This window comes from Astyanax mexicanus, chromosome 25 (assembly GCF_023375975.1).
Source record: "Astyanax mexicanus isolate ESR-SI-001 chromosome 25, AstMex3_surface, whole genome shotgun sequence".
In the NCBI taxonomy this organism is placed as follows: Eukaryota; Metazoa; Chordata; class Actinopteri; order Characiformes; family Acestrorhamphidae; genus Astyanax; species Astyanax mexicanus.
Window position 1 is genome coordinate 2,530,916 of NC_064432.1, and position 17,928 is coordinate 2,548,843.

General features: G+C 37.3%; 2 protein-coding genes across 7 annotated transcripts in view; one reads left to right on the plus strand and one right to left on the minus strand.

Annotated features, from left to right (window-relative positions):
- The window catches only part of ptpn9b (protein tyrosine phosphatase non-receptor type 9b), a 659,505-nt gene that overhangs the window by 13,376 nt on the left and 628,201 nt on the right, over window positions 1-17,928 (plus strand). For 2 of the 4 annotated variants that reach the window (XM_049472207.1, XM_049472208.1), the window contains exons 13-15: window positions 130-6,970; window positions 9,057-9,123; window positions 9,686-9,792. In XM_049472207.1, the coding sequence (XP_049328164.1) occupies window positions 130-353 (224 nt within the window). In that variant the 3' untranslated portion in view covers window positions 354-6,970; window positions 9,057-9,123; window positions 9,686-9,792. Of the gene's footprint in view, window positions 1-129; window positions 6,971-9,056; window positions 9,124-9,685; window positions 9,793-12,142; window positions 12,324-17,928 lie in introns of those variants that run through there. The other 2 variants (XM_049472209.1, XM_049472206.1) reach the window with 2 other exon arrangements.
- fat1a (FAT atypical cadherin 1a) overlaps window positions 16,378-17,928 on the minus strand; it is a 154,035-nt gene continuing 152,484 nt past the window's right edge. For all 3 annotated transcript variants that reach the window (XR_007429458.1, XR_007429457.1, XR_007429456.1), the window contains one exon: window positions 16,378-16,756. The gene's annotated coding sequence lies outside the window, so the exon portion shown is untranslated. The remainder of the gene's footprint in view (window positions 16,757-17,928) is intronic.

Sequence of the window (17,928 nt, forward strand, 5' to 3'; positions counted from 1 at the left end):
AACAGAATACTGCAATACTACATAATGATATTAATGTGTCATAATAATATACTTTCTCTGATACGATATGACGCACCTCTATTTCACCACCTACATCTTTACTCGTTATTTGTTCGGGTCTTCTTTCAGGTACGTTCTGCACGTTGGACATCTGCCTTTCGCGGCTGGAAGACATCGGCACGGTGGATATCAAGCAGACGGTGCGCCGCATGCGCACGCAGCGCGCCTTCAGCATCCAGACCTGGGACCAGTATTACTTCTGCTATAAAGCTGTGATCGAGTACGCCCAACAGACAGGCCGCCTGCAGCCCGTGGAGTGGTCCGACACAGAGCTGGAGACAGACAGCGAGTGAGACAGCAGGGTGAACGACAGAGAGAGGGAGGAGAGAGACAGTTCTGTTCCTCCCTGCAGATCTACGCAGAAGCAGATCCCTGCCTGCCTGTGTGCTCAGAGCTTTTCCTCACTGGGCTAAACTGCAGGAAGACGGGAGATAAAAGAGAAGAACAGAAAAGAAGCAGAGGAGAGGATTCTTTTATCCTGCCACTTTTCAAACCCTCTTTTTAAATAAAAAAAAAAAACAAAACAATCGACAAAAAAAAAACAGAACAACACCTACGATCCAGGTGAGGTCTGTATATCGTGGATTGGTGTACGTACGAGTTGTAGCATTTTATTCTTTTTATTATTAATTTTCATTTTTTGACTTGCACATGTGGAATGACAAACTTGAAGTATTACCCAGTTTACTCGTTTTCCTTTTATTTCCTGTTCTGTTTCATTTCGTATTACCTGCTTACAATATTCAGATCTCAGTGTCACATGAGGTTAATGTCATACCTTTAAAAAAAACAAACATATAAAAACTAAAGAGAGAAAGAAAAAAAATTGAATGAAATTGGTGTGTGAAATCTTGAAAAATTTTGTCGCAACAAAAAAAGTCCCAACAAGTTTTTTTTTTTTCCCCATTTCTTTCTTTTCTTTACTTTCCTTTTTTTACGTAACTTGTTCGTACATGGTTAACTAACCCTCAAGCCAAAGGTATCGCCTTGAATTGAATGCTTTGATGTATGTGTATGATAATGATGATGATGATTATCATTGTGACTTAAAACCTTGTATATTCTTGTAAGATACGTTTATATATTGTGCATAACACCTTTGGAAAAAAAGCCTTGTTTTAATATAATACTCTTGATGTTCAGAAGTATATATGAAAAAAGTATAAATATATGTATAAATATATATGTTGGATTAGAACAATAAGGAAGGAGGAGAGATAAAGATATCACGATATCACAGAGAGAGAGGAAAAAAAAAACTATGCTATACATCATATATCTGTGCGAGTTCTGGTCCTGCATCCAGTTTTTATCCGTTCCATTTCCTTACTTGACGATTTTCCGAGATTTGGCCTTAAATCCAGGGCTCATATTCACCAAGTGACCCAGAATAGGAGGGCTGGTAATGCTAGTTTTCGTAAAATTAGCGTCAACACAAAAAAAGAAAGAAAAATAGTCTTGGGTCGACGTATATTGTTAGTGCATTTCTTTTTTGCATGCGTGAGTGATGAGAGAACGTCCCTTCTGATCAAAGGTGAGCACAGTCGTGACTTTCTTTATGGTGACTGTGTTTATTTTATAATGTGAAGTCTATGCCTGCGGCCTTCTTATCCTAACTGGCCTCTGAAATTTTTTCGTTCCTAAAATGCACCAAATGTAGCTTAGTTTCTCAAGTTTGTTGTTTCTGATTCTTTAAATTTAAATGAATGGCTTAAGTAGGCCTGTCACAATAACTAATACATTTCTTGGATGATATAATGGTTCAGAAATAAATGCAATAAAGAGTATTATCATCTTAACGCCATTTTATGTCACTGGTATAATTATAGTATAATAGCGTATCAATGCAGCCGCATATCTTTTAATTGTTAAAAAATATTCAGATTTTGGTACTGGAATATAAAATCTCTTACCAACCCAAGTAAATCAAATAATAATAAAAAAAAACACTTGTTGTAAACAAAGTTCAACCTAAGTAACGTAATGAGCAGTGTTGTGGTTATGTCCATATGTTGTTCGGTAGATAAGTTGATGATGACCTAATTATTGTGACAGGCCTTAGCTTGAGCAAGTCTGTAGTGTTTAGCATCACCGAGTAGTGATCTGATCCTAGATCAGCTCTCCTCATTCTTAGACGAATTGTGAATACTGGCCCTAAACCTTAAATCACTGCCTTGTTAAAAAAAGAAGAAAAAAAAAGTGAATTCTGCTGCCCTCGATCCTTTTTCCTGTTGTTTTTTTACTCCTTTTCTATTTCCTGTTTGAACCTCCTTTACCCATCACCCCACAAACTGCGGCCCTGTCTCAATCCAACGTCCTGCACTTCTCCTGCTTCAACTTCTACTTGTACATTGGGTGAATGTTGCTGCGTCTATGTTATATGGCTGTGTGATAAAACGTGTTTTTATTGGTATTGAGATAAAGGTTTTCATGATTTCATAACAAGGCTGGAGGTAGAGCGAGGCTCACACCAAACTATTACTTCTCTTGAGTTTGGCCAGTCTAAATGCTGAATTTTTTTTTTATATATATCGTTTTAACAGCATTCTTAGCATCACATGTTGGCCAGATTAAAAAAAAAATGGATTTGGCAACATTACTAATACTTTGATTTAGCCAATAACCACTAAAGGTTGTCCAAAGTTGTTTGAATTAAAGATGTTTGGGCAGATTTTGTTTATAGTTTGGAAAATTGGACAGTGGTCAAGCTGAGCAGTGGATTGCTAAAGGCCTATAGCAAAGCCTATATATCTGCTGGTTAACTAGCTACTTTAGGTCATCATATGCATTTTGAAAGAAAGCAGGTGCAATTAAGTATTATTACCGTATTATTCCATAATTCCCACGTGAAGGGGAGCTAAAATTGGCTTTTGCAAGTTTTTATTTTTCTGTTTCACTTTAAATTCTGCAGCCTCTGCTCTGGCTAATGTATCAAAGCTGGGGATCTGGCGCTTTCCTCCGAGCCAGTTGTTTTGGTGCATTGGCGGAAGTTTGCAAGGAGCCAATGGCTGACTACTCATATATCAAAGGAGTGATTATGGAGAGTTCTAGAGCGGGAGTGAATGGTTTTATCGGCTAAGCTAAACAATAATAAATAATTCAAAGTTCACTTCATTGATCAAGTGGTGTAGCATAGTGGATAACAGCACCCCTGCTGGTCCTACAGCTGACTGGCATTTCATTCTCCAGCTAAAAGTTAAAAGTCCTTGGTTGAGACTTCTAAAAAAATATCTGAAATATAATTTTCATACCTAATCAATCAATATTTGCATTGCAGATTCACTCGAACTAGATTAAAAAGCCAAATATCGTAAATTAGTAGTTGTTTGAGGACAAATTGCAGGAAGTGTGGGCAGTCTGAATGAGCACGGATTGGGACAGGGCCGCTGGCTGTGCAGAGTTGGAGCCCAGAGGTCAGCCCGGCCTCCGTTATTTTGTGCCTTCGAGGTTTCCGTAGCGCAGCATGTCGAGCAGAAGAACTGATCTCGTAAAAGGATTTTTTTTTTTTTTTTAATCTCAGGGGTAAATGTGCTGTTGTTGTCCTGGTGTCAAAAAAAAGAAAAGTTTTTATCGTTTTTGCTCTCTGGCGATGATTATTTCAACACAAAGCATAGCTTTTTTTTTTGTATCACATATGATGACTTGTATTATATTCTCTTTTTATTTATGTCTTTGTACTTTGAACTTCAGCAGTATTGAAATTTGAATGTCGGTACGATGGAAAAGAAGAAGTGGAAAAAAAGGACAAACTATTTGAATCCGATAAGCTAGAAAAATTGAACACTGACTTATTCGGGTGTTACATGCAGTTTTTTTTTTTTTATATTATTATTATTTGAAATGATGTTACTTGCTGTTGTACATTTTTGGGAGCTGCTCTCAGAATGAAAGAATGTTCATGTGATTGGATCAGTTATCTGTTGCTGTTTGATGTCTGATGTTACAAAAGCCTCCTGCTGACCATTTGTTCTACCGTTTCATTCTCCTGACTGTTGGAGGGATTTGAGGGAATGCTTCCTAAACCTGGTCACTTCATAAGTCTTCGGTGTTTGAATTATCCTGATAAATCCTGATAAAAATGCAAGTGTAAACTAGAGCTGGGTGATATGGCCCAAAAAATAGATCTTCGATTTTTTTTTTAATCTGATTTTCGATTTAAATCTATTTTTCCCCTTCTAAAAATCAAATTGAAAATGATAAAGAAATGGTTAAAAACTAGTTTTGATTTATTAAGTTCTCACTTAACTCTCCCCTTTGTGGTTAAAGTGCAACCAGACACAAGCAAAAAAAAAAAAACAATTGTAAACTGTGAGAACATCTAGTAACTTTTAGAAAGATTTCTCCAACATAGTTTAGGTACTGACACAATGCACCATCAATAAATAAATAGAAAGAAATAAAATTGTGCCCTTTTTGATAAAACTTACAAAATAGAAAACAAGTACAATTTAAAATGCTATTAAGTAAAGAATTTTCCCCATTGGGCTTAATTTGTAAAACAAAGCTTTTAAATAAGTGCCAGTGTTCTATAAAATGAGATGATCTTTTCTCATGAATATGAAACAAATCATGACAAATCATGCGCGTGGGAGGGAGGGAGAGAGGAGCGGGGCTGCGCGAGGGGGAGAGAGGCGGGGCTGCGTGAGGGGGAGAGGGGCGGGGCTGCGTGAGGGAGAGAGGGGCGGGGCTAAGCTCATTCTGAAAAACACATCGTCCTTAACTGTAAATTCGAATTAATGGATAAAATCGATTAATTGCCCAGCTCTAGTGTAAACACACCCAAGGCCCAATTAAAACAGATGACAACAAATCGTATCACTCAGACCACGTTCCAATCTGATTAGGACACTGGTACTAGTGACATGACGTGACCCAGGTGTAAACTGAGCAATTGGGGATCAATTTGTTTAGTGTTTGTCACTGGCATAATGTTTATGATCTGATGCTATATTTCTATTAACTCTTGCTTACATTTACATTTGCTGCTTTTTAAATGTTTTAATTTGATCCTCAAATATTTGCCAACATTTAAGGAGAATGAGATAAAGAGGGTGATCAGCTGGATATATAAATATACAGTACCAGTCAAAAGTTTGGACACACCTCCAATAACAGTGTTTCGTTATTTTAAAAAATGTTTCTGCATTGTGATTAAAACTCATCTTCTAAGTCATCCAAACTATGAAGCAAAACATCCGTAATTATTTATTTAACAAAGTAGAATATTTTAGATTCTTCAGAGTAGGCATCTTGGTAAGAAAAGGTTACTTTAAGAAATGAAGGTCAGTCAATCAAAAAAATGTCAAATTTGAATGTAGGTGTAGTCGCAAAGGCCATCAAAATAATCTAACGAAACTGGCTCTCATCAGGACCGCCCCAGGAGAGGAAGAGCAAGCATTACCTCTGTTGCACAAGATAAGTTTATCAGAGTTACCAACCTCAGAAACCGCAAGTTAGCAGCTCCCTAGATAAGAGCATCTAAAAGCTTCTTATTTTTATTTAGTTTGGTTTGTTTAACACTTTTAAGTTACTGCATAATTCAATATGTGTTCCTTCATAGTCTGGATGACTTAAGTATTAATTTATAATGTAGATTTAAAAATAATACATTCAATAAAAACATTGAATAAGACAGTGTGTCCAAACTTTTAACTCGTACTGTATATGGTTAATTAGAGCTGGGCAATATGACTATATTTTATGATATTGTGATCTTTTTTTTTTTCTTGTGTCGACAGTATGTTTTTTTGAAGCATATTGAGATTTGTTAAATGTTAAAAGAACAACACTGACCCCAACTGGTACATTTCATTACAGAAACAGTAAACAAATGGATGATTTGCAGCTAAAATAACAGTTTTAAAGCAGTTGAATGTCAAAATAATTACAAATAAATAATACAAATTATATACAGGGAAAAATGTTTGTTGAAAATATCATGGTATTGTTTTACATATCGCCCAGCTCTATGGTTAATGACATCACACGCAGTAAAGGAAGTACGATTTTTAAAAAAAATCAGAATTGAATTGAAATTGATTGTTGAGTCGAAATCAGCTCAAGCTGTTGCTCTTAATACATTGGTTACCTCCTCAAGAATCTTCTAGAATGGTGTCATTAAGCTTCTACGCTGACATAGCCGCGAATGTGGGGGAGGTGTGTGTAGAGGAATCTACTTGTATCCATTGTGTACTGGTTTGTACTGGTTGGATGAACGTTATTACCGATCAGGCATGATGATCCGTCTTTAATCATGCCTGATTGATTGTTTCTGAAGCTAAATTCTTGGATGGTTGTTGCTGGGTTGAAGTAATGATGTGAAAGACGAGCGTGTGGAAGGTGAACTTTAGACTCTGAATTATTTAAGGCTGATGGGAATGCATTTTTTTTTGTTTTGTTTTGTTTCTTTTATTTGTTTTCTTTTTTGTGATTGAGTAATGGCCTTTTTATTTGCCGTCTGCATAAAGTGTCATTGCAGCATCTGCATTAGTAAACATGACTATTATTCTGAATCAGCTGCTCTGTTTGTGTGTTTTGGATGCATCAAGCATGACATTATGAACACCACCTTGTTTCCACAACCGTTATCCACCGTTAACCGTTTGTTAGCTCCACTGATCGTTTAGAACACTGTAGTTCTGTAATAATAGACTGTAGACCTGTATCTGTTTCATTGCATATTTTATTACCCTTCTTTCACTTTGTTCTTTCACAGGACCACCAGAGAGCAGCTAATATTTGGGTGGTATGTCATTCTCAGCACTGCAGTGAGTTGCAGTGGCGAGGTAGTGTGTTCTTCCCCCAGAAAGGTCTTCTAATAAAGGACTAGAGCACGATCAACACAAACTGTTCAGCACATGATGAGCTTCTGTCTATGACTTTACATCGACAAGGTGGAACAGCTGAGTAGGTGTGTATAATAGAGTGGACAAAGTGCAGGCTGTGAATTAATTAATTAATTAGGGTTAGGTGTAGGGTTATGTTCTATTTTGAATCATTTGCATTTACATTTAAACAACATGTGAGAACTTTCTCTGGGGTGGAGCCAGAAAGTAAATACAGAAAGAAGGTCCTGTTTTCTACTGTGTAGTCCTGTACACTTTATCATGGAGCAGCAGCAGATTATTTAGGAAATAAACTGGATTAAACTACAGCTCAAGGTGGCTAAGTGCACCTAAGATTTGGGTTGAATTTGGATCTAGATCGAATTTCGTTCTCACCACAAATTATCCGCTCCAGAGTTGATTTGGCCACAGACCAAGACTGGTCTCTGTGAAGTTATATTGGAGTGCAATTGATCTATTTACCACTTAAAGAGTGAAAACGCCCAAAGACTACATTCAGAAAGCAAATAAAAGTGGTCCAAATCCAACCCGTCCTTTTTGTCATCTGTATGGCAGTGTAAGCAACAAAAAAATGATATTTTAAATTCTGATTTGGGCCACTTTAATATGTGGTATTGAAATCCGATACACGTCCAGTATATTGTCATTTGAATCAGTCTAAACTCTAGACATACGGAAATTAATGCTAATTTTACAACAATGACAAAAAAAGGCTGTGAGGAGAAGTGAAAATGGATGATGGCAGTGAAGATTTTTCTCTTCCAAAAATCCTGCTTGGACGAACGCAATCACAGCAGTGTCCCTGTGAAATTGCAAACTACTGTATAGTGAAATGTATATATTTTATAGAACAACTAAATAATAAGCCTCAGAAATCCTATTCAACCCATCAAGCGTTAATGTGAAAATGCCCAAAAAAAGAGGATGAAGCAGCACCTCACTATCTGAACAAGTGCCTTTACACTGCGCACTCCCCGGCAAAAGAAAAATAATTGATAATCACAATTTTCAAAAAATACAAGACAAGAAATATACTAAATTGGGGTGTAATTGCTTCTGATGGACTGTGGTGGTGTAGGAACTCTTATTTATCTTCATGAATGAATTGGAGCAAATATATTTCAAGTCCTTCCAAACATGGGCATGCATATTCTGAAGTAAATTATAACAATTCCTAAAGGCCTTGGCAGCATCAATTTGGATTGACAAATATGGCTTTGTAAAAAAAATTATATTGTGTGTGTCAAAGGGAGGACTAATACTAATATTAAAATGTCCTGTGGCACATGTAATAGAACACATTTTATCCAGTATAAAGTTTAATTGTTGTTTGGAAAGAAAACTGCAGGAATTCATACACAGAAGTGAATAATTTAAAATGTAGTGTCTGGTAAAGAAATGTAGTGTCTGGTAAAAAAAAACATCACCCAAAACAAACGTATGTAATAATATATAGGAATATATTTATAATTTTATAGAATTGCATTTAGTTTTTATACTTCAATATAATAGATGATTCAACAGACAATATAGTAATTACATTTTGGATCAACCAGCCTTGGTGTTTTCCAGTAAAATCCACAGCATTTCAGATAACTTTGATAACTGCTGATTCCCCCTTTATTTAAATAGTATTTCAGTGTGTTTTGTGTGCTCTTTAAACTAAATGTGACTGAACTTCAGTGATTAGGTATTAGTCCTAATCTCTTTTCAATGACACAAGTGACTTAGTGTTGTCCACTTTACAGTTGATGACATAAATCAGTGGCAAAATCAATTCAGAAAAAAAACACCCACTGTATTAATATGGGGAAGCCCTAATGAGTGGGTTGGGTAATTGGTCGTTATTACCCAATATAATAATAATAATAATAATAATAATAATAATAATAATAATAATAATAATAATAATAATAATAATAGTGATAATAATAATAATATTAATATATTTTCCACCCGTATTTCGATAAACCCCGCCCTCCCACTCTAGCGTTGTGGACTGCACCAACCAATCAGCGCGCAGGAGGGCGTGGTCTCTCAATTCGGGTGGAGCTAAACGCGTTACGGCTGCGTCACCGGCGTTACGTAATCACGCAGCCCTCGCCTCGAGCTCCAGCAGGCTAATATAAATAATGATTTATTTCTGTTCAGGAGAGAAACTGCGGCGGAGCTGGAGGAACAGCAGCCCACCTGAGAGGAGCTTCAGACCGGCCCTGAGGTGAGAGCGGCCGCCTGAGAGAGGATTAAACAGAGGATTAGACCCGTTCATGTTCAGAGAAACAGTAAAACTAGAGATTAACCAGCAGCCTGAGAGCAGCGCTGTTATTAACTGATCACCTGAACTGCTGCTGCCTTACTGCTGTTAACTACCCTAACTAACTCATTAACCAACTGCGGGCTTTAACTCTTTAATTATTGGGTGTTTTTGACAGTTTTTGGTGTCTAACAGGTTTATATTGCTTATTAGTTACTGAGGAGTAAATAATATCAGTGTGTTACTTTATTTCCTCTGTAAACATATAAATGAGTTGTTAATTTGTAGGATTTCTCAGTAGTGTTAACCCTGTCAACACTAAACCAAACATGCTGCTGACCAGGATATGCTCCTTACAATAACTTTACAGTAAATAAAGTGTAAAATAGTAGCTAGTATTAATAATAGTAATAGTAATGTTACCCAACCTGTATATATATACATAGTGATGTCAAAATCAGTGTATTTACATCAGTGCAATTAATCTGGAAATTAATAATAATGTTTTTTGTTTTATTTTACGCAGATTAATCCCTGGTTGAGGGACCCTCTGTTTGCAACGCCTGCACCATCGAGGAAGGCCACAGCGGACATTCCATCAAAACGCTAAAGAATGCCATGAGGGACATGAGGGTAGGTTATATCATTCACAAATCTACACTAAAGCACAGCTCAGAAGGGGTTAGTTTCACCTCAGGAGGAGAAATTATCTATTTTGCTACAGGACATCTGTGAAAAATTGTTTTAATTAATTCTCACCAGAGCATAAATGACTGCAATGCACAAATCGAGTAGCTACTCCCATCTCAGTCAACAGCATCCTGTAACCACTGCCAAAAAATGTGAGGATATCATATAACCTGCTTGCAACAATAATTAAGTAAAAATAAATAAATAATAAAGTAAAAAAACATTTGTCATGATTCATTCGGACAGAATTTACATTACTAAGATACTCTGGTAGTAACAATTATTCTAACCCTTCCTTTCCAAAACGTTTTATTGACTTTTATTGACTGTTGAGGTACAAGTGCTTTTTTGCTAAGTAGTTGGCTAATTGGTATTAGCACACAGTGGTAAATCTAGTCCCAAATGTGGTGGGCACAACAAAACAATCATGTAGCTGAAACCCTAGAATAGTATAGTTTTAGCTAGACAATACAAAACAGCTAAATTAACCCTTCCTTTACAGTCATGTGGACTGAAGAGCTCTGGAATACAGGGGAACAGCAGGGCAGAGAAAAGTGGCAGAAAAATGTGTGACAATAGGCGAGTTGTGGTGTTTTTTCTCATTTAAAACGTTTATGCAAACAATTCTCCATTACATTCTCTTGATTTCTGTATTTTGGTATCAGTTATATGTAATCATTTATAAACTGAGCTGTGGAAAAGTACAGTACAGCAGGAGTCTACTAATTTAGCACAAAAAGTGCTAAATTAAAAAGTAAAGACATTTGTGTTTGGTAGATTTGGCATATTTGTGTTGTATCAATGCTTCTTTGCAATAAATATACCAAATATACCTGATACTGTTGGAAAGCCTGTTAATTTCGCTTTAAATGGATCCACAAATGTAAGAAACTAAAGCTAAAGTTATTGCTTCATTACTCCACATGGTGGAGCTGTAGTTATTGCTTCATTACTCCACATGGTGGAGCTGTAGTTATTGCTTCATTACTCCACATGGTGGCGCTGTAGTTATTGCTTCATTACTCCACATGGTGGCGCTGTAGTTATTGCTTCATTACTCCACATGGTGGAGCTGTAGTTATTGCTTCATTACTCCACATGGTGGCGCTATAGTTATTGCTTCATTACTCCACATGGTGGCGCTGTAGTTATTGCTTCATTACTCCACATGGTGGCGCTGTAGTTATTGCTTCATTACTCCACATGGTGGAGCTGTAGTTATTGCTTCATTACTCCACATGGTGGCGCTGTAGTTATTGCTTCATTACTCCACATGGTGGCGCTGTAGTTATTGCTTCATTACTCCACATGGTGGAGCTGTAGTTATTGCTTCATTACTCCACATGGTGGCGCTGTAGTTATTGCTTCATTACTCCACATGGTGGCGCTGTAGTTATTGCTTCATTACTCCACATGGTGGAGCTGTAGTTATTGCTTCATTACTCCACATGGTGGAGCTGTAGTTATTGCTTCATTACTCCACATGGTGGAGCTGCAGTTATTGCTTCATTACTCCACATGGTGGCGCTAATTAAATAAATAGGTTAAACCTGTGGTGAAGAATATTGGTTGTTACATTCTGTGAAATTGACACTACTAAATAAGTAAATACCTGTAATTATGGATTTATTGGTATTTTATCCTCTTCTGTAACAGAGGACGAAGTATCGTCGAGAATTTTCTTGTGATATAACAAGTATTGCAGAATTACAGTATCGTGATATCATTATTATCATGGGTAATGTATTGTGATGTCTTGATTTTATTGGAACATCAAAAAGGGAGTGCTGTAACTCTCTAGCAAAATTTACATGATTTTATTCCTACATTGTAAATTTATGTGAAGGTGAAATTGCTTTAAAAGTAGTTTGCAGTCATGCTGGCCTTAGTTTAATAGTTTAATATTACATTTGATTCAGCATTACCAGTAATGAATTATGATTCAGTCGGTTACTATGATCTACTATGAAGTCACAATGTCTTCCAATTGTGTTCTTATTATTTGTAGTATCTAGTTTTTGGGTATGCAGTATAGATGATAAGTTTCGAAGTTAATGTATCATAAAGATGCTTGAGTATACTACTCAGAATCTGTCAGTTTTTGACTAAGTTTATACAGTGTAACAAACACAAACCTTGCTGCAAATTCTGGTTGTAATCACTCTTAGTAATTTCACAGTACAGTGAAACTCTTGTATCAATAATAATCTTCTATTTGAGTTTTGTTATGGTTGTGATGTTTTTTGCTTTGATTCTAATATCTATTTTTTTTTTGTCTTTCACACTTTTCCAGGTCCTGAAACACCAGCCAGCGTTCTCAAAAACGAAGCTTCTACAAAGGGTTTTCTGAGAGATGCCTAAGAAGAACCACTTTCAGATTTGTTTTTAAATGGGATGTGGGTGTGAAGAACTTTTTACCCTGGTAAAGAACCTTTATGTCGAGTCAAGAGAAAATTAAACAATGTGTTCTTAAAGTTACTGTGTACCTTATCTTATTTTATTGTTAAAAGTTTCCCATCTTCATGTGCCTAACAACTTTCAGAAGACCTGATGGACCTGGTGGAGCAGTTCAAGATCTAATCATGTGGAACATCATGCTTATGCACTTTCTGAAACCTTGTTTTTTTAGTGTGGCCTTAAAATAACAAAGTAAAGAAAAACGTTTTTGAAAAACTGTCTCGATCTCTCTATCTTTACACTTCTATTGGTAAGTTCTTGCTCTTTCTGCTTGTTGGGTCCCTCAGCCAACTTGGCGGTCGGGCGAGCGAAGTGCCGATTTTTGAGTCTTTCACTCAGAAATCTCTCCAATTCATTTTCTATGGGGAGCTCCTGAATTTCGGTTCGACTCCGCCCCCTCCTGTATAAAATCGAGAGAGAGAGGGCGAGAGACTATTCCTTTGTATTGAGAGGGCGATTTCGTTAAAATGGAGGTCTATGACGAAATTCGAAAAACTAAGTTTTAGTCAGCTCATTTGCATATCAGTAGGACCGATCGACCAATCAGATGCCCCCGAGGCCACGGAGGCTATATAAGACGCTCGATTCCAATAGGAGTATCCATCGTGGTGAATTGGCGAAATAACTTATTATATAAGTTTTGAACCTGCCACGGAGTAGAATCCTATCGCTTCCGTATAAGTACTGAAGAAAATTGGGCAAAAAAAAAAAATAATAAAATAAAAAATGTTTTTTTTCTTTTATATTTACCAAGTATTTATATTTTAAGTATTTATATTTACTAAGCTTCTTTACCCAGATCCTGGGTAAGGGTGTGAGTGAGTGATGTGGTGAAGAAAGACATGGTGAAAGGAAAGGGTGAGGAAAAGGAGGGAGGATGTGAAAGTGAGTGAAATGTGGAGTGAAGGAGAGGAAAGTGCCAGAGGAGTAGTGAATTTAAGAAAAAGGTGAAAGTGAGGGTTTGGGGGGCATGTAGTGAAGTTGAAAAAAGAGAGACAGAAAAAGAAGAAGAGAGAAAATAGAGACAGAATAAGATAAAAAAAAAGAGAGAAAAAAAGAGAGAAAGAAGAAGAAAGATAAAAAGAGAAAAGGAAGATATGAGATAAAAAGAGAGAGAGCTTCAGCTCTCTGAGAAAGTTGTGCCATTATCTCTGGGCTAGTGCAGGTTTCCCTGCATAGCACAAGCCTGCCAGGTGAGGGTAGTGAAGGTGAGGGGGGTGAAGGTGAGGGCAGGCCTGTCCAGAGACTAAGCAGGGGTAACGTTTGGTATTCCGTGTGGAATAATGCAATCCAAACTCATACCCTGTTCCTCGTTATTCTCCATTATACATAAACACGCTAGTTTTCTTGACCGTGGTAGAGTACTTCCCCTCCACACACCTGGAGCTCCACCTACAACCCAATGACTGACTCCACCTTCTCTGCTATGACTGAGAAGTCTAGGGCATGATCAGGGTCAATCAATTCTAATCCACACTTACATTTAATGGATATATAATTAACATATATTTATTGAGCATTTTATACATTGGGGATTCAATAACCAATCCCTTTACTACAAACATTTTTAAACAATAGCACTAACTTTATTAAAGCTAAACATGCCAAAATGAAACCCACGCTGCTGTAAACTCATAAAACACCCAAGCTTGAAGTCAATAAACCTAATAGAACTCTACAAGAAGTTCATCTAGTTTTTCAGGATTTCTGCTCAATCTGGGTCCATTTATTCAGTAGTTTTTACATTTCTGGTAAGTCATCAGCATGCTCTTCAGTAGGAAAACCCATAGAAATCTCTATCTCACAGATCACCTGTTCAAATATACATGGAGGGAACAGGAAACAGCTGGAGATGATAATGAGGGGGCGGAGTTACACTAAAGGACAAGACAAGAAGTAAACCAAGGCAGGAGGGCAGGAAAATAACACAGACAGACAGGAGAGACACAGGAACACCACTGACTGACTGGGATTTATGGGAGTTGGAGTGCAGAACATGGGGCATGTTGATTTGATAAAGATGGACCTTGGATTGCACCGGGTGGATAAACCGCACAATTGCAGTGCTCAGAAATATATTTATTTTTATATGGAAATATAAGTCAATAAAAGAAAACGTACACTGTATGTGAATGTACTGCACTTTGCATGGAGTTTGATATACTAGTCATTTGTCTCTTTAATTAAAGGTTTATATATGTGTGTGTGTGTGTGTGTGTGTGTGTGTGTGTGTGTGTTTAATGAGTGGGGGTGTACACACAATAGACTTTGACTTTTGACTGTTGTCAGAGTTTTAATCAGTCTGTGGTGTTCCTGTGTCTCTCCTGTCTGTCTGTGTTATTTTCCTGCCCTCCTGCCTTGGTTTGCTTGCCATGTGCTCCCCAGCGTTTACTTCTTGTCTTGTCCTTCAGTATAACTCCGCCCCCTCGTTAATCGTCTCCAGGTTTTTCCTGTTCCCTCCATGTATATTTGAACAGGTGATCTGTGAGATAGAGATTTCTATGGGTTTTCCTACTGAAGAGCATGCTGATGACTTACCAGAAATGTAAACACTACTGAATAAATGGACCCAGATTGAGCAAAAACCCCCAAAAACTAGATGAACTTCTTGTAGAGTTCTGTTAGGTTTATTGACTGCAAGCTTGGGTGTTTTATGAGTTTACAGCAGCGTGGGTTTCATTTTGGCATGTTTAGCTTTAATAAAGTTAGTGCTATTGTTTAAAAATGTTTGTAGTAAAGGGATTGGTTATTGAATCCCCAATGTATAAAATGCTCAATAAATATATGTTAATTATATATCCATTAAATGTAAGTGTGGATTAGAATTGATTGACCCTGATCATGCCCTAGACTTCTCAGTCATAGCAGAGAAGGTGGAGTCAGTCATTGGGTTGTAGGTGGAGCTCCAGGTGTGTGGAGGGGAAGTACTCTACCACGGTCAAGAAAACTGGCGTGTTTATGTATAATGGAGAATAACGAGGGACAGGGTATGAGTTTGGATTGCATTATTCCACACGGAATACCAAACGTTACCCCTGCTTAGTCTCTGGACAGGCCTGCCCTCACCTTCACCCCCCTCACCTTCACTACCCTCACCTGGCAGGCTTGTGCTATGCAGGGAAACCTGCACTAGCCCAGAGATAATGGCACAACTTTCTCAGAGAGCTGAAGCTCTCTCTCTTTTTATCTCATATCTTCCTTTTCTCTTTTTATCTTTCTTCTTCTTTCTCTCTTTTTTTCTCTCTTTTTTTTATCTTATTCTGTCTCTATTTTCTTTCTTCTTCTTTTTCTGTCTCTCTTTTTTCAACTTCACTACATGCCCCCCAAACCCTCACTTTCACCTTTTTCTTAAATTCACTACTCCTCTGGCACTTTCCTCTCCTTCACTCCACATTTCACTCACTTTCACATCCTCCCTCCTTTTCCTCACCCTTTCCTTTCACCTTGTCTTTCTTCACCACATCACTCACTCACACCCTTACCCAGGATCTGGGTAAAGAAGCTTAGTAAATATAAATACTTAAAATATAAATACTTGGTAAATATAAAAGAAAAAAAACATTTTTTATTTTAAATTTTTTTTTTTTGCCCAATTTTCTTCAGTACTTATACGGAAGCGATAGGATTCTACTCCGTGGCAGGTTCAAAACTTATATAATAAGTTATTTCGCCAATTCACCACGATGGATACTCCTATTGGAATCGAGCGTCTTATATAGCCTCCGTGGCCTCGGGGGCATCTGATTGGTCGATCGGTCCTACTGATATGCAAATGAGCTGACTAAAACTTAGTTTTTTGAATTTCGTCATAGACCTCCATTTTAACGAAATCGCCCTCTCAATACAAAGGAATAGTCTCTCGCCCTCTCTCTCTCGATTTTATACAGGAGGGGGCGGAGTCGAACCGAAATTCAGGAGCTCCCCATAGAAAATGAATTGGAGAGATTTCTGAGTGAAAGACTCAAAAATCGGCACTTCGCTCGCCCGACCGCCAAGTTGGCTGAGGGACCCAACAAGCAGAAAGAGCAAGAACTTACCAATAGAAGTGTAAAGATAGAGAGATCGAGACAGTTTTTCAAAAACGTTTTTCTTTACTTTGTTATTTTAAGGCCACACTAAAAAAGCAAGGTTTCAGAAAGTGCATAAGCATGATGTTCCACATGATTAGATCTTGAACTGCTCCACCAGGTCCATCAGGTCTTCTGAAAGTTGTTAGGCACATGAAGATGAGAAACTTTTAACAATAAAATAAGATAAGGTACACAGTAACTTTAAGAACACATTGTTTAATTTTCTCTTGACTCGACATAAAGGTTCTTTACCAGGGTAAAAAGTTCTTCACACCCACATCCCATTTAAAAACAAATCTGAAAGTGGTTCTTTTTAGGCATCGCTCAGAAAACCCTTTGTAGAACCTTCGTTTTTGAGAACGCTGGCTGGTGTTTAGGACCTGAAAAAGTGTGAAAGACAAAAAAATAGATATTAGACTCACCAAGCTGAGTTTCACCGAACTGAATAACATCACAACCATAACAAAACTTTAATAGAAGATTAATATTGATACAAGAGTTTCACTGTACTGTGAAATTACTAAGAGTGGTTACAACCAGAATTTGCAGCAAGGTTTGTGTGTTTGACATATTCCAAGTATTATACTCAAGTTTTGAAGTTAATGTATCATATAGATGCTAATCATCTATACTACATACCCAAAAACTAGATAGTTCAATTAATTAGTATGCAATTGGAACACACTGTTACTACTACAGATCATAGTTATCGGCTGAATCATACTTCAAAAGGAAAATAAATATTGTACTAAACTAAAGGCCAGCATGACTGCAAATGACTTTTCAAGCAATTTCACCTTCACATAAATTTACAATGTAGGAATAAAATCATGTAAATTTTGCTAGAGAGTTACAGCACTCCCTTTTTGATGTTCCAATAAAATCAAGACATCACAATACATTACCCATAATAATAATGATATCACGATACTGTAATTCTGCAATACTTGTTATATCACAAGAAAATTCTCTACGATACTTCACGTCCTCTGTTACAGAAGAGGATAAAATACCAATAAATCCATAATTACAGGTATTTACTTATTTAGTAGTGTCAATTTCACAGAATGTAACAACCAATATTCTTCACCACAGGTTTACCCTATTTATTTAATTAGCGCCACCATGTGGAGTAATGAAGCAACAACTACAGCTCCACCATGTGGAGTAATGAAGCAATAACTACAGCTCCACCATGTGGAGTAATGAAGCAACAACTACAGCTCCACCATGTGGAGTAATGAAACAATAACTACAGCGCCACCATGTGGAGTAATGAAGCAATAACTACAGCGCCACCATGTGGAGTAATGAAGCAATAACTACAGCGCCACCATGTGGAGTAATGAAGCAATAACTACAGCGCCACCATGTGGAGTAATGAAGCAATAACTACAGCGCCACCATGTGGAGTAATGAAGCAATAACTACAGCTCCAACATGTGGAGTAATGAAGCAATAACTACAGCTCCACCATGTGGAGTAATGAAGCAATAACTACAGCGCCACCATGTGGAATAATGAAGCAATAACTACAGCGCCACCGTGTGGA